This window comes from Cuculus canorus, chromosome 14, assembly GCF_017976375.1.
Source record: "Cuculus canorus isolate bCucCan1 chromosome 14, bCucCan1.pri, whole genome shotgun sequence".
NCBI classification, from domain to species: Eukaryota; Metazoa; Chordata; class Aves; order Cuculiformes; family Cuculidae; genus Cuculus; species Cuculus canorus.
In genome coordinates, this window is record NC_071414.1 from 11793572 (window position 1) to 11818744 (window position 25173).

The 25173-nt window shown below is 40.4% G+C and overlaps 1 protein-coding gene across 2 annotated transcripts in view; it reads left to right on the forward strand.

The window, feature by feature from the left end:
- The window catches only part of RNF145 (ring finger protein 145), a 44785-nt gene extending 20112 nt beyond the window's left edge, over positions 1-24673 (forward strand). For both annotated transcript variants that reach the window (XM_054079281.1, XM_054079280.1), the window contains exons 4-11: positions 5371-5462; positions 10257-10492; positions 13781-13956; positions 17064-17204; positions 18551-18733; positions 20691-20838; positions 21524-21880; positions 23026-24673. In XM_054079281.1, coding sequence (XP_053935256.1) covers positions 5371-5462; positions 10257-10492; positions 13781-13956; positions 17064-17204; positions 18551-18733; positions 20691-20838; positions 21524-21880; positions 23026-23469 — 1777 coding nt within the window. In that variant the 3' untranslated portion in view covers positions 23470-24673. The remainder of the gene's footprint in view (positions 1-5370; positions 5463-10256; positions 10493-13780; positions 13957-17063; positions 17205-18550; positions 18734-20690; positions 20839-21523; positions 21881-23025) is intronic.
- The last annotated feature ends 500 nt before the right edge of the window (positions 24674-25173 follow it).

The window sequence follows — 25173 nt, forward strand, 5'->3', positions numbered from 1 at the left end:
CTACAAGACTAAATGTGGCCTCTGATGTAGTAAGCCAAGTTACTCAGTGGCTCAGCTAACATATTCACTGGAGCATTCTACAAAACAGACAGGATGTTACTTTTAGTTTCTTGGCGGCTAAGGTGAGAAAGAAAAAAACAGATATGGAAGACATTAAAAGTAAAGTGGTAGTGGAATTTATTCTTAAATTCATCTTTGTGTGATGTATTTTACAACACAAACAAAAAGAAAGGCATTTTGGATCTGAAATGCAGAGCAAGAGGCTGGAGAGCTCAGAGTTGGACCAGACAAAGTCAACCATCTTTGTTTTTTTGGCTCTAGCTAAGTCTGTTGAAAGCTGATGTAAACTCCCATGCTGACATTTAACTGGAACCAAAGAGTGCCATCACATTAGTGGCTTTATGTGGGAAGCTTTGAAAATATGGATTTGAGCCTGCTTTATTTTAGTGGCTGCTAATGGGAAATACTTAAAAATGTGCTTTCAATTGATTTAAGTGAAATAATAGGTTTGTTATTTCCGTATCAAAATTGTTATTCTAAAGTATTTGCTCTTGGTATGTTGCCATTCAGGGGAGTGTTAATGAAGCTTTTGTGGTGACTTGACAAGTTGCTGTTGAGGCTGTCAGTTTTTTTAATGATTTCCTGAATGGATGAGGATGGAAGGGAGGAATGAGGGCTTCTTATTTCCTAGGTAGGAAGGAAGGAGTCTTTTATCATCCTTGGGAGAGTCCTGAGTATTTATAGATAAAGTTTGTGGGTGTTCCTCATAGAGCTGAAGGCTTACGTATTAGGAAAAGCAACCTAAATGTAATTTAAGAACTTGTGTTGAAAGACAAAATTAGTAACAAATACCTATCAGATACAGGACTTTGTGTAGAACATTTACAGGTAGAGATCTTTATGCTATTCTGGATCTTTAAATTTTTTAAAGATAGAAAGTATGGATTTTGGTTAACGCGTTAAGGGATAGCACTGTGTTTGATTTCAGATTTTTCATTTGTGTTTCTATGTAATGTGACTTGTGACTTCAGTGACTTTGTGAGATTTTGGACATTGCAAGCTTCATTGAAACATGTTAGTCAAGTATTGCTTGGACTGTTCAGTGTATTCGTACTAAGCATTGCCTATTTGAAGCTTCTGGAGTGAGTTAATAAAGACTTTAATTAAATCCTGCATCACCTAGCACATAAAAAATATATTTAATTAAAAGATGTCTCAGATTCAGATAGTTCAGCAGTATTCCCTAGCTGTTTTGCAAAGCAAACGTAGTTGCTAGTGCTTTTGAGTGAGCTTACCCATTCCCTAGGTATGAGACTGACTTGGTTTGCATGAAACACTCTGCAAGGGGTTCTCAGCAGCAGCCTTTGTATAACATAGGGAGTGACAGTTACATTAGCTTTTCAAAAGAATTTTTGAATCCCATTAATTTTCATATCGAAACCAGTAAAGTGTAACGCAAATATAATGTTAGTGGTACCATTCATTTTATTGCCAAAGCTGTACAGTTCTGACTGATATTTCTGTTCTACAGGCTGATTGTAACAAGACATCCGCTAGCCACGTGCTAGCTGTACCTGAGACCTTTTTGTTAATAATCCTGCCTAGAGCTGAAAACTTTCAGTGAGTTGTTTGCATACACTACCAATTGGGATGCTATTTAAGACAGACGAAGAGGTCTTAATATTGAGGCCAGTTTGGTTAATGCAAATTATAGAACAAGGCCAGAATCAGCTGGTACTTGTGACTCTGCAGTGTCCTGGAAATTCTGAGCTGTTGAAAGACTTCATCTTTCCTTTCTTTTTTTCCCACCCAGAAATAGCTTGTGGTTCAGCTGCAAGTCTGGGAATAAGAAGATCTGAATATTATAGTTAAGCCCTGACTTCAGACTCCCAGATCTATGTGACCTTGACAAGTCACTTCTTAAGCGTTTGTTCCCTTGTCTGCAAGACTGAGAATTACCTTAATGTGTAATGATTGATTAGCAGTGTTCCTGAGCACTTGGGGAGTCCCAGAAGATGTTACATTTATATGTAGCGTGTTAGCCTGGCAGTTTGGATGGAGATAATACACCATCTGTTTATGGAAAAAAGAGAAGTCTGCTTTGAAAACCAAAATTCTGCTGCTCCTGGGGAGGAAAATGGACGCTGGTTTTGTTTTATTTTGTATGTAGCTGCACAAATGTCTTGCTTACAAGGGTCGCGTTTCTTTTCCCCATTTCTAGCAATAAAACTGGGCAAAATAAATGATGGGGTTATGCAGAAAAGAAATGATGCAAGTAAAAATGGTTACTGCTAAAAAAATTGAATCTGCATCATTATCTTGTTTCATGTTTTGCAGTTTTGTTATGATTGTATTCCAAGTGTAGAGCCTGGCAGAGCTTAGAATGAGAAGATAGGGTAGTAGGTGGGGAACAAGAGGCTGGTTTGTTTCTGTTGGATGATCTTAAAATACACTTTTAATTTTAAGGTTGTCTGTAGGCATTTAAAACCTACGAGAGCATGTGTTTAATGTTGATAGTGGCGATTAATCAGCCAATGTAAATGTCAGCAGTATGAGTCAATTAGGTCAGATAAGCACTGTGCCTTATGTCAGTCACTTACAAAAGAATATTTTTAATAACGGAAGGTTTTTCTGCACTTTCAGTAACAGAAGTGGTCATGTGTGAAGCACTGTATATATTTACCTTTTTAAAGCAATGTTAGTTGTGGCTGTTTGTGGGTGTATGTGAACAGTCCAGCAGCTGAATTAAATGAGGCTGGGGATACATCTACAGAATGAACAACAGGCACTCTCATCACAGTTTTATTCTTATATACTACTTTTCTAAAGTAATAATGTAGTTTCAGTTGTTTCATTAATAACTAATGATTTTAGCATTCTTGTTTTCTTATGTTGCTGCAGTAAAGTGAACAATTCTCAAATATAAGAGCTACAGCTTAATACAGCTTTAATTGATCAAAATTCTCAGCATCTTGTATGGCATTGCAGCTGTTCAAGGCATCTTCTGATTGGTGTCTGTGCCAAAAGATCCTTGTGTTTGTACTGGTAATAAGAGAATCATTGCCTTGACTTTACTTATTCAGACATCATCTACAAATACTGTTTAAAAAATTTAGGAGATTTAGAACATTACTTCTCCAAGCTACTAGGCCTAAAACTCAATCAGAGTTACTTAAAAAGTTATGCTAAGTACAGACCTCTGTGCAGGTGAGCAAATCAGATAGACAACACTAAGAAATGTAGCTTGAAGGAATTTGGGTCATCTCCAGGCACGTTCCTGGTGTTGAAGAAGGAACTGTAAGTGCAGCCTTATTGGTATGTCTTGCCGAATTTGGGTAAGGTCATCTTGCTATGATTCGTATCCTGGATGATTTTATAGCCTGTTTCCTAGCAAATCTAGAAGAAACTTGGTGTCTTCACTGCTTTCCTTTTAGCAGTTTAGACATAGCCAGTGTTTTCAGCCTAGATTTGAGTATGGAGCATGACATAGCTAATACAAAAAGTCATCTTCAGCACCTTGCAAATGGTGTTATTTTTTTTTTCTCCTTTTGCAATTCTGATGGATTGTCCTGTTTGCGTAACTAATGCTTTCAGAAAGTGCTTTCTGCAGGTTTATATGAAATAACTGAAAAAACACCCAACTTTGTTCCAAAGATTACATCTATATAAATGTTGGAAGGTGCAAAAAACCCCACTGTGCTTACCTCTACCTTCATAACAAGGGGGAAAGTTCTGTCTAGAATTATTTGGTTTAGGTGCCTTTTCAATGCTCATGTGTTTTTAATTGTAGGTTACAGTCTAAAGAACCCATTTCAACATACCTCGCATATACTATGACACTTGAAATGCTGCAGTGAGTAGGCAGGGTTGTCAGCTATGAAGAACAGGCTTTGAAGTGTTTGCTTTAGTACTTCGAGATTTATGTCTTGAATTCCAGAGATTTTTTGCAAATGAAAGTGTGAATACCTGAGCTGGGATAGCAAGCTAATACTACAAGGGCGTATTTCTTATTTCTGGGGAGATGTAGCTTCCAGTAGCACTGAGTTACATTATTTTTGCTATACTGAAATAAAAAGAGCAATTCTTGTATTCGTTGTGATTTTTCTGTACTGTTTGCCTTGCTTTGACTGCATCTGTTCCCAGCAAGTGTGGCTTGTCTCACTGATATAAATAAATACATATGAAATCAAGTGCCATGCCCCTCGAGCAAACAGACTCTGCTAGCTCCATGCGGGGTCAGATCAAGTGTGTCTGGCATTCACAGGACATGATGCAGCCAGACATGAATGACTGGACAGTATCAACCAGACACAAGCTGAGGGTGTGCTGTGCTGCTGCTGGAGGAGTTGGTGCTGTCCTAACAAGGGTGGAGCAGCAGCCATCCTTGGAGTGGAGAAGAAAGGGTTGCAGGGCAAGGCAGAAAAAAAGGAGGCTGGAAATCTGGATTTAAAGGGTCAGGAGTATTGCCTGCTGTCTCGTGGAAGGGAATTAAGGAGCCACTGGAGAACTATGTGCTGTTCCAGGTTCATGTTCTGAAAATGCAAATTGCTTGCTCCTAGTGTGAAGTTCATATTTGAGGTATACTGCTGCTCCATGCGTTAGTCTGCACCAAGGCAGAGCGGATGGATGATCACCGACAGCGGAAAAATGCCCGGTCTTGCCAGGTTCTTGCCTTTGTCTCTGGTTGCTGGAGCCTGCCCTCAAAGACAGCCTGTCTGAGAGAAATTGCAAATATCCTGTCAGGTTTTCAGACGATGTTACCATAACCGCTAATAGTGGCCTCTTGGTTCGAGGGTATGTGGGTGGTCCCCCAAGTTTCACAGGATAGACCTAAACTTTTAATCATGTTGGATAAAAGATTATGAGGCAACTCTGTTCCATAGGAGTCCATGACTGTCACTTTTCCTTCATACCTATTTTTTTAATTCAATGGAAGAGATTTTTAGGTGAAAAATACGGTAACCATTAAATTGGAAGACCTCGCTGTTCTCAGGCTCTCTCTTACATGGAGCTGGTGGGAAAAGAAATAATTATTAGGAAAAAGAACACTTAATAAGGATACTTAAAAATGGAATGCTGCTTAAGAGGCTTTGTCAGTAAGCTGTTTCAGGCTACACTCTGAAGAACAGCTTGGATGTCCCAAAGGATTTTTACAGATATACCAGTGAGTCTAATTACAGATAATACTTCTTGTTGTTTAAGTCATGCCTCAGTTAGATCAGTGAGGCTGCTGTAACAGTGGTGTTAGTATTGCTTTTTGTAATTTCATTAGTTGACTGTGGCATACACTGAAGTTACAGATGTGTGGAATGAATAAATCGCATCTTGTCTGATAAGATGGATCTTGATGGTTTGTGGGTCTTTTTTTAGGGATTATGTGAGGAGCGAATTGGAATCGGGATATGAAGGGCCGATGTACTTGGAACCTCTCTCTATGAATCGCTTCATGACTGCTTTAGTAGGTAAGTGCTTTAACTATTTGTGATGCAGGAGAGAGCTCTGCCCAGTTCTCTCCATTGAAACGTATGCATGTTTTACCTCTTGGTTTCCAATTTCTTTTATGATTTTTAGTAGCTGTGATTCTTATTAATGTGAAAGAGGCATGGGAGGTTAGATGTGTCCTGCCTGGCTTTTTCTGTGCCACTGATTTACCAATGCGCCTGTACTTGGGGCTTGGAAGTGTTTTCTAGGTCTGTCTGTCAGGCTCTGCCCCTGTGTTTTTCTTGGACTCGCAATCTGATTCAGAACTGTGTTGTCTACAATAATCTTTGGGTGGAAAGTATGTAGAAATTTCAATAGTGACGTGTTTTTGTAGTGCTTTTGTCAATGAAAGTGTTGTAGAAGTATTTATTCTTTATTGGCCTTATAGTTGAATACTGTCAATCTCTTACAAAACACTGTTGGAAAAGATCTATGGGTGTGTGTCTGGGACTATGGGCTACTTTCATTTTTAATGGAGTCCCGAGGATATTTCAAAGTTAAAAGTGTTAAGGAGTAACAAGTCAAGACCATATTTGAATTGTGTTTGATTAATGGCAGAGATGACTTCTCTACCTAAAAATCTCAACTGAATCCTGAAGAATTGCATTTTCTGGCCTGTTCCTATACCCTTTGAGCTTTGACTGGAAGAGAATAGATTCAGTGTCAAGGTTACTATACTATACCATATGTTGTACTGAAAGGATATTGGAATACACATGCCCCCTCATGTGTATTTTAAAATTAAGCCTGAGACAAGCTTGAAAGAAAATTCTTCCTTAATTCCTTTCACTAAGATCTATGGTTTTCATCGGATTATCGACAGATTCACTCAGCCGTGTACTGTTGGCAAAACTCAGCTGCTTTCTGTTTACTTGCAGCTGCTACTGACAGATATAAATGGGTTTACTTCTTTACAATATGTTAGTTTTACCAGAATATGTACACCTCCTGTTTGCCTGCATCCTTGTGTTCAAATGTAGCATTTGTCTTTGGTTGTTTTTTTTTCCTAGAAATAACATGGGTATTTTTCAAGGAAAGGAAATCTTCTTTAGATGTAGTTTTTTCTCATTTCTGAATTTTTAGATATAGTTTATTTTGCTGTCTTGCCAAATGACCAAAATACAACTAAAGCCTTTTGTGTATTTCTGTGTGAAGATGTTTGTAATTAGTCCTTTCACTCTCTCTCGGGTGCAGTATTCCATGATAAAGCAGAATCCCTTGAGAGAGCTTCACAAATTGTCAGGCAGGCCTCAGCGGGAAGAGATCAGGAGACACTGTCATGCAGTAATATTTAGACAAAAACTAAACTGAGAGTCAAACCCATTATTGTTCATCCAGGTTTTAATGTGGATTAAAAGTAAGGGGAAAAAAGTAATATTGTTTTATGCAACACAGTTTCGGATTGTACTGGGTGTCAGACTAGAGCATCCTCTGATTCTAATTGTCTTTCAGAAACAGATGCTTGACTGTAGTAGAAAATGTGTGTATGTTAACATACTTAATAGCCTCATTATTAATTGGCCTCTGCTTTTAAAGTTACTTGAAAACGTAACTTTAGTTTGAATGGCTAACGGTCTTCTTTTGAGGAGACCTCTGAGATGAGGCTTGACACTGTTTGTATAAATATGAAATAGTTTCTCAAGTTTGTTACATACAAAGGTATTTATCCAGTGCAATCTGCCATGTCTCAAGAGTGTACGGCACTGAACTGTGTCATCTTCGCAGCAAAATGAATATACAAGTTCTCTGCTCTATCTTTTTCTTGCATGTTCTTCCAGAGTGTTGTGCTGCAGCAACTGTTAATAAGGGCACTAAGGCAGGTGCATGGGGGGGATCATCGAGTGACTGCTACAGCTCTGATTTCTTAATTTTGACCAGAACTTTTAGGGGATGATGTACAGTATGCCAGCTGGTTCACAAATTCAATCTTTGCTAATGCTTCTATTCATTAGTGCTTTTTTGAATGGGCCCTTGTAGTCATTTCTTCCTCTGTATCTAATTCAGTCTGAAGACTGTTGACCGGAGTTACTAATATGTTCCTGAGTGCAGGGTAGAGAACATAAATGTCTTTGAAGATGGCCCCATAGACAAGTGTGCCACTTCGAGCGTGTCAGCTGTGAACTTTACAAAGCTGTTTGGTTTTAGAAGTGGTGCTACCATGAAGACTTGCTTTTTCTTAGTGCACTGTAATGGGATTATATACAAACTTGAAGACATCCTGTTTTTCAAATACCAGTTAATGACTTAGCCAGGGAATTTGTTAAAATCAGTTTTTTAAAACTGAGAATGAAATAATGACAGTTCCCTACTCAAAGCGTCTTGAGCAGTGACTGTAGCACATAGGCTTTCTTGTTGCATGTTTTGTATTAGCTTACAAGCTGGGAGGCTTTGGCTGCCTGTTAGCAGTGTTTAATGTATTTGTGGAGGTTGTGGGAAGGGAAAAGAATGCACAAGAACCTAAGGCAATAGATTTGTTCCTTATTGCCTCATACCTACCAGTGGAACCTGGTGTCCTGCAGAAGGGTTTCAGCTGTTGGATTCATTAGCTGTGTCTGGCAGCTTTCACTTCAGAGCATTTAAGCTAACAAAGAGCAATCGTTCAGCTGTAGTCTTAGCAGATAGCTAAAGCATCACAATATTTTTATGATTGACATGAGGGACAAACCAATTTCTTCTGACTGATCCTGCAATGTTATGTGTGATGACTGACGGTATACAGCCCCACTCGGAGATAAACTATGGTTTACCGCAGAGATTCTGTCCTGAACTGTGTGCTGCTACCCCAGTTTAAGATGGGAAGTGCTAGACACTAAAAGCTCCACTGGAGGCATTTCCAGGCCCTTTCTGAAGGGGCTGATAACTGACAAAGTGCAGACTTCAGGAAGGGGATTGGGGCTGCCGGAGCAAGTGCTCCTTTGATGGTGTACAGCTCTTGTGGTGTCAATTAGCTTTTGATTGGTGTTTAAGTTAAAAAGGTGGGAGGGTCAGAGAGTTTAGCAGGGATGACCAGCATACTTGGTACATCACCGCTGGAGTAAAGCAGGTTTTACTGTGGTATGAGATGAGACTGAACTCAGAGATCCTGCTTCATGTTTGGAGAGCTCCAGTCATCCCAAAGAGTGCTGGATTGTTTAACACAATGTTGTTGCAGTATTTTGTTTCAAATGATGACTCTCTTGCCAAATCCTGAAGAACATAGTGGATGCTGGTATTTGTCTTGCTTTGTGTGTGAAGCTGGGTTGCCTTAGTTACCATGAGTTGCAGAAATCCTCACAAGCTGACTGTGCCAGGCTCCTGAATATTACAGCACAGCAGTGTGCTGGTGGTATTTCAAATAGGGTTGTAGCAACGTGCGTGTGGGCAGAGAACAACAAAGCAGAGGGAGAATGCTTCAAGGCTGGAGTCTGTTCAACTTCTAAAAAGACGAGTAGAGTAACTTTTTCTGTGGCTTATAAGCCCCAGTCTGCTGATAGTGTCTTGCTGAGAGCGAGGGTGCTTGTTCTGAAAACACATTTGCTAATTCAAAAATACATCTAGCAAATTGACAGTAGGGTTTAAACTTGAAAGAGACATTGTGAAGGAAGAAGAGTTTAGAGACTACTTTCAACTCTGCTGTAGTTATTTTGAAAGCTGAAATCCTTTCCTAGGTATGGAAGCTAGGCAGAATGAAAGTAAAACCCTAGTATTGCTCTTTCTCCTTTCACAGCTTCCGTTCACGAACTATCCAGAAGGGCTTGCAAGGTCAGTGAGCTTAATGTGAACAAATGGAGTTAGTGTTAACGGCCTTGATTTTACTGCTGTGTTTTGCTAAGGCTAACTCCTGGTTTTAGGAAGAGTTGTGAAATGCAAACATTAGTGGAAGTAGCTTTTCGATGTAAGCTAGCGTAGATGGTGAACAAGGTTCTGCTTTTAAATAATACGTAATAAACTGTTTCCTTACTGCAAAATGATGACTGGGGATTGTTCTTTTACAGGCAATGTGCATTTTGCCCTATTCCATTTCTTCTGAGATAAAGGGTGCAACTTTCAGTGACCCCAGTGGGAGCCATTTTATATTGGAGTGGTCTAGTCTGGAAATACCACCCTCGAAATTTCTCTGTGTGTGGGAGAGCTGTGCTCGTGCCTGTGTACCTGCCAACTGGTAGAGAATTTAGTTGTTCATTATCTGTCACTTGCAAGCTGCAGTCATAATTTTGAGCAACTGCCTCAGGGCATTATGAAATTATTGATGTCTCAGCTGCTGACCTGGCTGTTCTCCTGTTGCTGTTCTCGACTGGCAATTCCTCTTGATAGTATGAATACTGTTGCTCTAAAAGCCATTTGGGATCTCCGATCACTCTTTTGAGTAGATCAGAATGAAGGAGTAGCGTAGCTGGGCTTCTGAAAAGCTACTGCTGTGTATACAGGTAGTGATGAGACTTTTGGCTGAGCTGGGGATGTTAAGGAAAAAGAGGGATGACCTTTTCAGTTATTCTCTGCATGATTTATTCCTGGGACTTCGTATTAATGTGAGTATGATTCTGCATATGTTTTGCATTTACGTCTCACTAATCTGTAAAGTGAAAGCATGCACTTGATGTGGTTTGAAAACAGTAACTTTTGTGACCCAGGAGGAAGCACGGAGGAGCCTGGTTTCATAACAGATACGGCCTACTTAGAACTGTCATAATATGCTGGATGTTGATAACAGTGTTATGGAAAGATAACGTATTAAAATACATTTTTCCTGAAGGGGATAATCAGCTTGACGGTAAAATCCTGTGTTGCGTTTCCAGGTCAGCTGGTGGTATGCACGCTCTGCTCCTGCGTCATGAAAACCAAGCAGATCTGGCTTTTCTCTGCCCACATGCTCCCTCTGCTGGCACGACTTTGCCTGGTCCCTTTGGAAACCATTGTCATCATCAACAAATTCGCCATGATTTTCACTGGTTTGGAAGTTCTTTACTTCCTGGCATCAAATCTTCTGGTGCCCTATAACTTGGCAAAATCTGCATATAGGGAGCTTGTCCAGGTAAGACAGAGAACATGACAATTTATTGACTTCTTTTTACAGCAAAGAAATAAAAAGGTACTTTTGTGCAACTGTGTTTGTGTGTTAACTCATGCTTTATCAGCAAACCAAATGCATTCCTATCCATAGCATCTTCTTTCTTTAATTTATGGTAGCTTATAATTTGTATGGGTAAGCAGTTAAAACATTAGCCTGAATTGTGCTGCTTGGCCAGCTGAGCACATGCACTTTGCATGGACTTTGCTTAGTCCTTCCCAAATCCAAGCTTTTAAACAAGAATATGGCAGAATGGAATTTATTTATGGTCTCTAATACATTAATTGTAGTAGCTGTTCATTTCAAGAAATGCTTTCTGTGTGAAAAGCATTTGTAATTATACTAGTGTTAAATTGGGAGTAACTGCAACTGATTTTGACTGTAATAATCACTGACTTGGAGCCAGTGATTTGTAACTTGCAGACAGTGGTTTGAAAGGTTTGTAGTATTTTCTTTAGAACAGCAGAAACAGAGAAGACTGATCTGACGTGTATCCATTTTTGCATTGACATCTAATGTGTATGTAATTGAAAAGACGCTTTGTTACTGGTACAGAAATATCACAGCTCATGTTACTTATATGAAAATAGGATATATGTGTATATGAATCCTTCTGTATATTTAAAAGAAAAAGTTAATGCTTGCTTGACTTTTGACTGATGCGCTACTTTAGTTCTCTCCACTTGCTGCATTTTTTCAAACTGAGCTACTGTTTTTATGCCTTCTGCTCTTCTGTCCAGAACCAGTCTGAAAACTGACTTGTTAAGCTCTTTCAAAGCCCTCTTTAAATCTCTTCTTTGCTGTCATATCTGTCATGCACAAACAAAAACTTGGCAGCAGTAGGTGTCTGGTGTGCCAAGGTCTCAGCCTGTCATGTTGATCATTACTGTCTGATTATTTATTTTGTATGTAATTGGTCTTTGGAATGGGATTATCCTTCTGTGCTTGTACAGCACCTAGCATGGTCTGGTCTCGTCCATAACTAGCTTGTAGATTTGCTGATTAAAAACTAATTCGGGAGCTAACTGGCAAAGCTTCAATATCCTTGCTCTCCAGTGAGAGAGTAGGAAACTCGTGCTTACTGTTTATTTAGAGCGGTAATGTTTGGGGTAAAACATTTGCACCTCTTTGTACAGCTCAAAGACTCACAGCAGATTGGAACCAGTGCTTACAGTTTCCACATGCATGAACACATACAGAGTTTAGCTTTCTAAAGTTGAATTCAGATTGGATGCAGATTTGAGTGTGTGTTTTTTTATTAGATGCTTATGTTTAAAAAACTTCAACATCTTTTAAGAATGTTTTAACCGCAAATACATTCCGAGGCAAGGGGGGGAAATGGTTGTTTCTTGATGATTTTTTTTTTTTCAGAATTGCATTCTAAATAGAGCATTTACACAAATCTCTTCATCTGTAGGGTTGCTTATCTCTCCTCCTCACCAGTATTTCACGTCTTTGCATGCCAGAGGGTATTACACTGTTGTAATCAGGAGGAAGAAGTATTCTTTGTATGTGGGCTATGGACGCTGATCATACTCTTTTTTTTTTCCCAACTTTTAATGCTGCGAGTGTAAAGTTTTTTCCTTGAGAATAAGGAGAAAATGGCAGAAACTTTATAGTCTGGTGCTGGATTTATAATAGTGTGTTGTATGCTGCTTTTCTAAATGCATGTAGTTGAAATGAGAAGTTTGTGTGTGGTTTTTGCGTTGTATTGACAATATGTGAAAATGGGAATTTTATTTTTAAAGAGCTTGCTGCTTTTTGCCTGTGTTCCTGAAAGAGAACAGATAAAAGCATTGGCTCATAGTCTGTTTCTATAACTGGCTGCAACTGCACCGCAAATCAATCCTATTATGTTTATTCCAGAGGATATTTTAGTTTTGTCTTGAATGTTTTCCGACTTTTATTTCCATCTCTATAACTTTATATAGATGTTAGCTTTCAATGTTGCCTCCATTTTGGTATTTTAGTCTGCAGTTGATTCCTGCTTTGATATAAGTGGCAAGACTTAGTGAATATGGGGCTGTTAAACACCAGGAGTGTTTCCTGAATGCAGCGCCATAGGGCAGAAGGCCTTGATGGGTGGGCCAGGGCAGCTTTTTGCGTGTGTGACTGTGGCTAATGGTATAGTTTAAAAGCAAGCCCAGAACCTTGGCTGCCTACATGCGGCAGAAGATGCCAGAGATACCTCATGGTTGTGAATGTACATTATGAGCATAGCATGACCCTTTTCCGATGTGGTGGAGTACTCTGCCAGGAGCTGCATAGGATTGCTTGCATTGGTCTAAGGCCAAGGGAGTCTCCTGAGGGCAGATGCACTTCCTTCACAAATTTGTGCACCAAGCTAAAAGCGGGAACTTGACGTTGTGTCCTTGCCAGCAGCGTATTGCTTGTCAATGAGCCACAGTAGATATTGCAGTAGGTCTCATGAATGTAACATCCTTCATGCTTGTCACAAAAGATTTAAGTAGGTAGCTCTTTTAGTGTTTGATAAAATTTGCTAACCATTATGGACTGTATGTCATTGTGGGAAGCAGATGATGAGGAAATAGTAGTTATGAGTGATTTCCCTTTGACCTTTTGTATTAGGTCCAGCAATATGAAGTTCCAGCTTCTTGGAAATGACTGCATTGTAACTTACTCTTTGCAATACAAAAGAAGTAATTGCGCTTCAGAATCTTCTGACGTAACTCTTAAGCATGAATTTCAAAAGACTTGATGGCTTAGGAGCAATCAGAACACTGGTACATCATCTTTTTGAGATAGTTAAAATGTCTGAGGTATTAAGTTTTTCCTTAAAATCAGCTCAGCAAATCAGATTTACTGTGCTGAAATGATGTGGCTCATATTTCGGAATACAGTGTGTGCTATGACTTGGCAGTAGCTATAGAGAAAACATTGCTGTGACTTGAGCTGGGCAAGAACGTCTGAGTGGATTGGCCCCTCCAGCTATGAGCTGGCTCAGTCAGCAGCTCCAAGTCGATCATTCACAGTAAGAGGTATACAGCAGTCTTATGGTTTGCTGTACAGTCAGGTACTTGTCCCTGCTTCCAGACAGGCAGTAGATCATCAGTTAATAAGTCAGTGGTGAACCTGGGTGCTCCTACTGTAGTTTAGTGTACCTTGTCTTTTCATTTGGGATGGCTCATGCTGTGTGAATTATCCTCAGCTTCCTTGTGGCTTTATAGTTGTTATTAAATCACATGTGCCATGAATCAGTAACAAACTGTGTTTTTTCTCTGCTTTGCCCAGGTGGTGGAAGTGTATGGTCTCCTGGCTCTGGGGATGTCCCTGTGGAACCAGCTGGTTGTCCCAGTTCTTTTCATGGTGTTTTGGCTTGTCTTATTTGCTCTTCAGATCTATTCATATTTCAGCACACGGGACCAGCCTGCCTCAAGAGAGAGGCTCCTCTTCCTCTTCTTGACTAGGTAATTAACTAGTCCGCATAGTCTTGCCTTTCTGTTTTGACTGTCTTCTGAAATAAATGTGTGTGCTCTTTTAGAAACTGGATGTATAGATTGACTTTATTGCATTTGGATGCCCAACAAGTATTTGTCCTTAATCGCAGTGCCTGTGAATGTAAACCCTATTAAGCTTGTCATTCAGAGGTATGGATCCCATTCAGAACAGGCAACATTAGTAGAATTGTGGGAGAGTTCCCAAAGAAGGCAAAATATCCCTTTGGTGAGGGAATAGCTGTAATTAGAGCTTTGGTCCAGAAGTTTTTTTTCAGTATACAAATTGTTTCTAAGTCTGAGCTATTTCAGCTGAAGTTCAGTCCAACAGATACCTTATCCATCATTCTATTGCTTTCTGAGCCCTGTTGCAATTTACATTTTGTTATGACAGAGTACTGTTCAGCAGTGAGTGGGGGGGGGGAGCTATCTTTTTCCTAGTAAATAAGTAGAGATTATTCCTACACCAAAACTGTTAGATTTCCCCTATTCATGGCAAAACAGGGATCTTTCTTTGCAGACTTGTAAGGGTATGATCCCTGGGTGAATGAATACCAATTGGTCTCTGTGGAGTTCTATCTGCAATTGCAAAAATACAGGAAAACTATGCAAATGTTCTCAGTTTGCTCTGTCACAGTAGAAAAATAATGAACATTTGTTCATCTTAAAAACACAAGCTTGGGTAGTACCACTAGCAGCCTCTTACTCCTTAGGGAGCTGTTAATACCTTGTCAGGCCAGTTAATAATGTAGCACTGGATGTTGGACAAATTGGAAGAAAAGATCTTCCATGAAAGAAAATGACTTCTGCATCTCTGCCCTTTCAAGTGTAATGATAGCTTAAGATAATGTAGCTGTAATTCAGGTGAGAGCAGTTGGGATGTGCAGAACAGCTGTGTCCAGTTTTCCTAGAACGTCTGAGTGGCTGTACTGGCTCAGACCAAATTCTGATCCACTTTTCAGCAGTGGCTGTAAATGGGTGCCTGGAAAAACGTCCACCCATAATATGGCAAACAGGGCCCTTCCTAGTGTTCATTCAGTCTCACATCCAACTTCAGCTGTCAGGCTGCATTAGGTGGACATGGTTAATATGTATTCAGTGTATATTCAAAAGACATCTCTTCGAACAATTCGTGCTTTCTGCCTTTGAAGCCATGTACACTTCTGTCATTTGAAAGATCCTGAGGCAAGGAGTTTCACAGCTCAGCTTGGTCTGTATGATGAAAAACCAATTTAGATTGTTTGAATCCATATAGTTCTGTTTGTTGCCCCTCAATTCATGTGTGGCGGAGGGAGAAAAAAGACCCAACAGTTCTGTGCTTTTCTTTAAAATCAGGAATAGCCTAGGTCTGTTTTTCCCAGACTGCAAAGCTCTTGCTTGCATGTTTGCTATTCTGTACCTTTCATTGTCATTGTTCCTCTCAGTCTTTGCCAGGGGTATGTAACTGCTGTGTTTTTTTGAGAAGCCTTCAAGAGTTCAGCTCTTTAGGACAATTTATAAACTTGTGCTTGACACGTAAACACAACAGTGAAAGCTCCCTGGGCTTCTTTTTGAGCTCCTTAAAGCTCCTCTGGGACTCTTGTGTAGCAGATCATCTGGAAATCAGTTTAAGAAGGGAACCAAAATTACTCTTGACAGAAAAGGATTGGGCATCAGGCAGAAAAGCCAGGATTCTTGATTTCTGATAATTTATTTTGAAGCAAGACTTAGAATATCCTACAGGTATAGCTTTAGTAAATACTGCGTTTCTCACTACCTTGACTGGTAGGAACATTTAAAAGCTTTTCCAGCCCTGCTCAGCCTATTAAACAGGCAGAATTAGTAGGCTTGGCAGAAGCACTGCAATGGTATATGTAAACTCATCAACATTTTCTGCTGTGAATTACTTTCAAAGGAGATTTACAGTTAAAGTAGTCATTAAAAGAGACAAAGTAAATGTCTCTTGGACGAGCATTGTTTATTTTAGAAGCATATGCTTCCTCAAAACTCTTTTGTCTTGTTAGAGCACTGGACTAGTTCACTCTTCACTTGGTTAATTAGCATGACATTTTTGACCACCAGAATTTCTCTCACAAGACTGCTGTCCTGGTGAATGAGCAAAGATATATATATATTTTTAATTATCATTAATTATTCTTTTTAATGAATGGTGGTGTCAGTTTATTACCCTGGATTATGTGTGTGAGGACTTCCAGATGTGTAATCCCTGTATGACTGCTGGTTCTCTACTGAGTGTTGGGGCATACGAGGCATTGCACTTCACTCTGCTTGTTCTGTCAGTGTTGTTTCAGAAGCCTGAGCACGCTCTGAGGCTTAGGCTGCTCCAAATACTGCTGAGCCAGGATCAGCAAAAGAGCAGCCATAAGGTGAGGGAGCTGAAATAACGCAGCCGTTATCAGCACCATCAAATGTATTCTGGGGTCTCAATCTTGGAGACTTTAGCGCTGTAGCAGAAGAGAGGAAGAAGCCTGCTAAGGGAGAGTAATGTTCACTCCTTTATTTCGCTGCTCCTGGCTCAGCCATTTGAAAGACACTTGTTGCTTATCTGAACCTGATGTGAATGCTACCAAAAAGCCCCCAGACTCTCAATAGTATTTATGTTTGATGTTTGATGTACTGTTGTGGATCTGAGAGGACAGTGCCTTAGTGAATCCATCTGCTTTAGCTCTGTGTTTCTGATAGTTGGCTGAAATTTCAGCAAGTAGTGTGGATGCATTGTGGCTATAAATAGAATTTTGGCTATGAAAATCCAGTGCAAGCAGGACAGTGCCACCGTGTGGCACAGTGCTGGACAGGGACCAGAGGAATACCGCGGCACAGCTCTAGCTCCAGCCTGGCGGCATCATTAGCTGGGGAGCCGAGATGAAGGTGTGCCTCCGAGAGAAGTAACGGAATACCTCCTGTCTCCCTTTCTGTAGGAGGATTCCATAGCTGTGTAGAGCTTTTAACATTTTCATTAAACCAATCCAGTTTTGCTTTAAAACAGCTTGCAAAGTTAACAGGACAAGGAGAGAGCTCTTTGCATTGTTTTTAATTAACAGGCCTTTTCTTTTTGTTTCTCTTCTCCTCTCTCCTCCCAGTATTGCAGAATGTTGTAGCACTCCGTACTCCCTGCTGGGCTTGGTCTTCACAGTCTCATTTGTTGCTTTGGGAGTTCTGACTCTCTGCAAGTTTTACTTGCAGGGTTACCGAGCATTCATGAATGATCCTGCTATGAACAGGTAAGTGCCTTGTGCCTAGAGTCTAAAAGATGCAGACAAAAAGGAGTTTATATAGAAATATATGGATAGCATTGCAATTTTTTAATTTATGAACTTCTGAGTATCCTTGACAGGCTTCTGTTATGCCAGTGTATGTAGGCATTGGAAGGATTTGAGGTGAAAATACAGCTTGTCACGGATTTCTTGAGAGGTGGTTCATTTCTGTAGCAATTTTAAGGCTGTTGAGACTTACAGTTACACAGTTAGATTGTCTTATATGAGTCACTGGAAAAATTTTCACATGCTTGGATAGTGCAAACACTTCATATTTCCATTTCCTCATTTACCCTGTAGTCATGTGTGAAACATTACTAATCTGTGAGGCTTAAAACACAGCATTGACTGGATTGCCTGTAAGTTACTATGGGAAATAGTCAAAATATAGAAACTACCTTTTCTTAACACTTGTCCCAACTTGTCTAGTAGGAAAGTAGGATTGTAGGTGTTTCTTAGTCTTGCCCTTCTACATTTCTTATTCTTGCCCTTACCTCTTTATAAAATCCAGACCAAATGCAAAAGAATGCATTTTGGATTCCAAGATGAGGAAGCAAAAATGTATAAATTGGAGTTGCACAGGAGTAGTTTGCATAAAAGCATTTTTTGGGGGAGCATGCAGTTCTGGGTGATCTGTACTTCAACTCATGCTAAATTATGATCCTAGGAGATATTAAAGTCAGTCTGAGGTTCCAAGCCAAAAAGAAGTGGACTGCTGTGTTTGGAATAGATACAGGGAGAAGAAGCTAAATAATAGCCGGATTGCTGATTTGCCTAAACTGGGCACCAAGCGGGGCGTTGAGTCAAGAATGTTTCCTAGGAGCCAAAGGACAGACAGGAGAGTGGTAATGGGGAAATATGACATGTGGAGAGAGTCTTTATGGTGATCTGGGAATGAGGCTAACTTGTGCCCAGGTGTTAGCAGAGCTGGTTCAGGCTTGTGTAGATAGCACTGAAGCTGGTGGGCTCTTCCTCTTAGGACACAGCCTGGGTCATTAAAATGTTTTGTGCTGGGGAGGCTGTGTCTGGTGGTGTCTGTGGAGGTGGATGTAGCCCACATGCTGCTAGTCAGGAGCAGGGTTCTAAAATCTGCTGATTCCTAACCCCCAGCGCTTCAGTGTTTCTGAAAACTTTCCCCTCTGGTTAAAGCCTTAGCAGGACATCACTAAAAGCTAAAACCATTGACATTTGAAGGAAGGTTGTGGCAAGAAACAGACAGTTTTATTTCCTGCTGTTTCTAGATGTATTTTTGAACCAACATTGACACGCGGAAAGATGTGATTGATTGTTCTTTTGAATGTGTTCATCTGCAGGGGAATGACTGAAGGAGTTACACTTCTGATCCTGGCTGTGCAGACAGGTTTGATTGAGCTCCAAGTTGTGCATCGGGCGTTCCTGCTCAGTATTATTCTTTTCATTGTGGTGGCATCCATACTTCAGTCCATGCTGGAAATTGCTGATCCCATTGTCTTGGCACTGGGAGCCTCAAGGGACAAGTAAGAGACTGGTTTCCTAAACTGAAAGTTAGTCAATGCTGTTTTAGGAGGTGATAAACTAGTAATTGATGGCCTGATTTAGATGTTTAGTCACTTGTCAAGTTACCATGTGTTTTCTGTATGCAGATTTATTTTCCTCGTCTCAGTTCTCTGTTTCTTCCCTCTCTGTTCTACTCCCTCAAGAGCACACAGTAATGCTTTTCACCATCCTGTATGCTGGCAAGCAGGGGTGACTTTGGTCAGCTGCTCCTGCCCAGGACTGCGTCAATCCAGCCTGTGCATGACCATGCTGTTCTGCAGCTGCTGGCTGCCCACTCTGAATAGAATGTCAGTGCGATCTGCTCTTGGTTAAGCAAATCCAGAACACCAGTGCTTTTACTGTCCACACCCATGCTCCATTGTGTGGATTTGTAGAATGGTTTTGCTTAGCCTCCTCTGCAGTTGAGTAGGTCTCCCTCTAATGCAGTGGTCTCAGGCAGCTGTTGAGGGTGGGAAGCTTCTAGGAGTGACCTTGCATATGATATTGCAGAAGCTACTTTTTGTGAGACTGTGATCCCGGAATGATAGGGTTTACTGGCAGCAAAGAAGAGGTGAAAGGCTTGCATTAGTCTACCAGATGTTCTCGTCATGTGGGATTGTTGTTAAGTTTGATTTGTGTTTTGAAGAGCTTTACTGGTATCTGGTGTTCTTATATTAATCTGTTTGTATCTTTGTTAATTTGTTTGTGTCTTTTCCCTTTCTGTAACCTATAAGTGAAGAAATAAAAGAGAAGGTTTATTTATGCGTAGAGAGTTTGTTTAGCTTACAGGCTACTTGTAGCCAGTGTGTTCTGCCTGCAGCAATGTTAACTTCAAATATAGTAACAGAGGGGAAGGCAGTAGAGCCAGGATATGAGCATTTGCCCAGCTTAAACAAGCAGTCTGTGGTGATAGCGAGTTTTAACTCTCTTCTGCCAAATCTCCCAGGCAGTTCCAAATCAACTAGGATCAGAATAAATTCCTCTTCAGCTTTCCCTTTCTTCCTCACCCACAGACACAGAATTGCAGCCCTCACCGTAGTGTTTTTATGTTTCTTCAGCCTGTATTGAATTAGCCAGTTTCTGCTGCTATCCTGTTCCCCCAGTACTTCTAGTTTTTCAGTATCTCATCTCCAGAGCTAAATGAGGTTAAAGTACAACCTGAGAAACATCTAGAGGTAGTGTAGTAAATTAGTGGAGATATTCTGAAAGCCTTCACAAAAGGGTGAGTTTAAAAAGATTGATGGTGTGTTTAGGTTGGGAAGGAGATTAGGAAGAAGTAAATGATAGGAGTAGAGGAAGGACTGGCAGAGATGAATGTTCAAGTCCTGCTACATTTCTTCTTTTGTCATCTGTGAATTGGGGGATGTGCTTCTAAAGGCAGCAGGGTTAAATCTGATGATGAAAGGAAATACTTTTGCCCCATTCATATTATCAAAAAGATATAGACAAGTTGTAATAAATTTATATTCTGCTAGAACTGTTTATATAGAAAAGCATACAAACAGTTTCATGTATATTAAATATTTTTCTTTATTTTAATGGGCTTTCATCGGAAACATGCAGTGTCTTAGGCACTTAATTTGTCTGACCACTGCCGTGACCCATTATGACAATTACTGTAGGTGAATTTTTGCCCATTATCTTTGTCTTTGTATTGAAAACAGCAAAGGTCAGATGAGCGGGAACTTTACGTACAGTAGAATAGGGAACATAGAGTAAAATAGGGAACATTACATACGGTAAAAGAGGGAACTTTACGTACAGCACATGTTGTAGACACGCATGCTGGGAATGAGACTGTGCCAAAGTGAAATAGAAACGCCTTTCAACAAGTCAAAGCCTTGAGCTAATATCTAAGGTGCCTACATCCAGCAGTCAGCCCATTCTTATTCTGACATTCAAATATGACTTAAAAAAACCCTTTTGTGTTGTTTGCAGGAGTCTGTGGAAGCACTTTAGAGCAGTCAGCCTCTGTTTGTTCTTACTCGTGTTCCCTGCGTACATGGCCTACATGATTTGTCAGTTTTTCCACATGGATTTCTGGCTGTTGATCATTATCTCCAGCAGTATTCTAACCTCTCTTCAGGTAAGACTATTACCCCTGTAGTAACTGTGGAGCCTTGCATTAACTGTGATCCTGTTGCTTTGGGGAGGGAAATAGATGATGAGAAAAGAACAGGGATGATAGAAGGGCAGTAGTACAAGATATGGTAGAAAATCTCTTTCTTTATCCTGTATTTGAGCCTAAGGACCTCTTAGGGGTGCGCTGAGAACATAGGTGAATGGAAGTCTATTTCAAATTGTAAAGCTAGAAGTCTTTTGAGGTCGTAACTATCATAGTGAGAAGTGTTTTTATTCCCCGGACCTATGACTCTTTGAAAGCAATCTGATGTTCAAAACACAAGAGTGTAAATACAGGAAATGTTTTGTACTATAAGTATTTGTTATAACTTGTTTTGGTTTTAATTATTAAAATTATTAAATACCCCCTCCTGGTGCTCAGCACTCCTGTTTAATTGACTCTGTTGTGTTCTGGACTGATCAGGAAAGCACAGAAGGGGAAGTACTTGCAAACAAACTTAAAAATCACTCTTTCTTTCTAAGTATTTATTTGTCTTAAAGCTCAGCAATGATTTTACTACTTTGGGACTTGCCTGCCCTCTGTGTGATTAGGGAGCATTGTGGGTACAGAACTCTCTGGACAATGCTGAGTGACTTAAACTCCAGTTCAGAATTGAATGCTGAGCTCGTGGTCTTGCACTGTGTTACAGGTGCTTGGAACACTCTTCATTTACGTTTTATTTATGGTGGAAGAGTTCAGAAAAGAACCAGTAGAAAACATGGATGATGTGATTTATTATGTAAATGGCACATACCGGCTGCTGGAATTCCTCGTTGCACTCTGTGTGGTGGCATATGGTGTCTCAGAAACTATCTTTGGTGAATGGACTGTGATGGGTTCCGTGATCATCTTCATTCATTCCTATTACAATGTGTGGTTGCGTGCCCAACTGGGGTGGAAAAGTTTCCTCCTTCGCAGAGATGCTGTGAATAAGATCAAATCACTGCCTGTTGCCACAAAAGAGCAGCTGGAGCAACATAATGATATCTGTGCCATCTGCTATCAGGTAAGAAGGGAAGTGTCAGAAGATTGACTTCAACTTAAATACCTCTGCACTGTCAAGTTCAGTCTTCAACTAGTAAAATAAGTTACCTGAGTAATATTGTGCAGTAAGTACTTGAATTACCCAGTTTTCTGCTTTGTGTAAGTTGATGTGGAGTACTGGCATTGAGGTAGTTTTTATAAATACAGAGGTAAGTTTGGATGTGTTTAAGCTTTCATTCTTTTTGTCTCCAGTTACACATCAATTTGTGTCCTTGAGTTTCTTCGAAACCTCTTGTGTTTGAGTTGAGCTGGTCTCAATAATAACAGCAAATATGCCCTTTATTAGTGGAAGATTTTTTTACTGAAAGGTGATGTGTACTCGGCAGCTGATTTGTTATTATTCTGTAGAAGCAGCTCAGTCTCTACAGACATCACTACTTCCATTCCAGGTACAATGTCAGTTTTATAACAGAAACCTCATTATGAAAAGGTTAAGAGTCTGTCTAATGTAAGTCGGCAGATGTAAAGACCTTAGAAATTAATGCTGAAAGTAGCATCTTTATCACACCTTCAGCTCCATGGTCTCTTTCTCTTGAATAGAAATTGTAGTTAGATATGTCAGTGAAAGGACAACCCTAAGATTAGTAGGGTGCACTTGGAATGTGATTGGATTAACTCCAGACTTGGTAACAAGTTGTTTGAGGAGTAAAGCTACTGGTGCCAGATTGAATGAGAATGTTTAAACCAGCAGACTGGTAATATGTGAGTCTTGGCTGGCAGAGTTAGGGCATTACTTCATTTCTAGTTTGCTGTGACATGTTGTATCTGTGGTGTTTCTGACTTGCACAATTGTTTCTTAATCCAGCTAATCCTGTGACTCTCACCCTACAAAAGCTTTTATTTAAGTGTAATAATGCCTTCTAAACAAAGATTTTTGCCTCATTTCTAATCGCTGTAATATAAACAGCCAGACCTGACCTGTGTTGGAATTGTGTGTGTATTTCAACGTGGAGGCCTGTTGGTATGAAGGAAGGAACGATCTCTTACTTGCTGGTGGACTCACTATCTCCTCTGTGGCTAGTGGACCTCTTAGATGTGTGGGGTGAGAGGAAAGGAATGGGATTGCAAATAATATAATCTTCCTTTTTTTTTTTTTGTGTCTTTTAGGATATGAAAAATGCTGTAATCACACCGTGTAGCCATTTTTTTCATGCGGGTTGTCTTAAGAAATGGCTGTATGTGCAAGAAACCTGCCCTCTGTGCCACTGCCAACTTAAGAGCCCTTCACAGCTACCGGGACTGGGACCAGAGCCAGCTCAACAGCCAAATCCTAGTGCAGAGCAAAATATCAGAGCTGGAGAGGAGGCTGAGCCCCCCGGTGTTGCCTGTGACAGTGGATCAAACACGACAGACAGCCCTTGCAGGAGCGATGGACAGGCTGCTGGTGGACAGGACAACCTGGAGGCCTCTGCTGGGACAGAGGAGTCACAAAGCATGGACAATGACACAAGCCTGTGTGAGGCCAGCCTGGGAGCAGCTTGTGCTGCAGAACTAACAGCAGCCCCAGAGGGGTGCCCTGCTCGAGACCCAGGGGTTTGTGTCCAGCTCTAAAGTGACAGAGGATGATGTGGGAACAAACACATTTCAGAGATCCAAGTTTGACTCAGAAGAAAACCTATTCTTCCACAGCTGTGAAAGAAGTTTAGCTATAATGCTGGTCAAAACGTAATCTCCCATGCAGATTTTTGTGGGCTGCTTGGTAGTGGTAGCTCCAGTGAGATGTAGAAATGGCTCCAGAAGCTCTCTGAACTGTGGGCATAGGAAGGATGTCTGGAAATAAACAGCAGTGAAAGAATGTTTTCAAGATGTACGTGAGGGATAAGAGGAATGAGAGGTCCGTGAGAGGCTGTAGGCAGATGGATAGAATGCTAGTTTTTGTTTTGGTCAGGAAGAGGGTATGGCATCCAGCCATGTCCCAGGCTGCCGGAGAGGTGTTGAATGCAGCGAGTTGCTCGTTGCTGACTGAGGCGTAGCTCTGGCTCCTGACAAAATTTTTTATGTCACATAAGCAAAAGTCAAAAAGATACAACAGCAGTGATTGTACTAGAAGATGGAAGCACTCTTAATATGCCATGTGTATGCTTTGGGTGTTCTTGGTGGGCAGTTGCATTTGAATTCATGTAATCTATAGTGACTCTTGACTTTTATGACAGAGTCTTCAATACTTTGATGTATATGAAACTTTTGCTAATAATGGGCACAGTCTGGGCTGCATGAAGTAAACTAAAGCTCTAATGAACGCTTTGACCTCTGCTGCCACGTGCAGGAGGAAAGTGAGAGGAGTTTTAGGGCACAGATAAAGGCCTTGCAGTACTGTGCTATGTAATGTTTAATTCTTGCAGCTGAATTAAAACAGTATTAAACTCTGGCGATATTTGCACTTTGGGAATGAGTACATTATTGTGTATGATCAGACTCCGCAAATGCCACTTTTAAAGCTGTTAATAGGTTTGCACCTTTTTTCTTTGACAAGGACGTGTCCATACTTAAATTTTTACATGCTTCATGGCTTCAAGTAGAACTTGGGACTCGGGTGGGGAAATAGGTGGGAGTAGGGGGCAGGCAATTTTTTTATGTGAATTTTGATATGAAGAGAAATTAGTCACTTATTTATACAATAGGCTTGACTCAAGTGTTTTTCAAAGTCGGTATTCCTAATGTGAAATGTGATACTATTTTATTTTTAGTAGTACATTTGGATGTAGACTGACAGACATAGCTGAATGTCTTAATAAATTCCATTTGAAGATTTTTACACCTGGTTATGTGATTCTTGTAGTGAAATCCCCTGAATTAAGTATATGTTGAGAGGGTCTTCTGCAATAGCTTTCCATTGCTCTTGGAGACCAGTGGAATTTTGATGTACACGCTGTCTGCCATTTCTGTTTCAATGCTGTTGGTCCTGGTGATAACCTCCTGGCCTCCTCTGGTCCTTGCCACTAGACCTTCATCAATAAAGACAGAATAGCAGAACACTGAAGTGCTATTGCTCCTGGAGGCCCTGTGGGCTTCCTGCTGCTACTGAGCCCCAAGCAAAACCCAAACCTATTTCCTTCTCACATGGAATATCAAGTGCACCATCCTTTGATTCTGTATCTCAGTTTTGTTTTCTTGCACGTTGATCAGAAATTTAGGGTTACCACATGCTTCACTGATCATTGCAAAGCTTTTATTAACAGCTGGGTGTGTTTGGGGGAAAAACAATGGTGAGAATTTTTTTCTTGAACTCTTCACTCCTTTAATCAATGGTCTGGG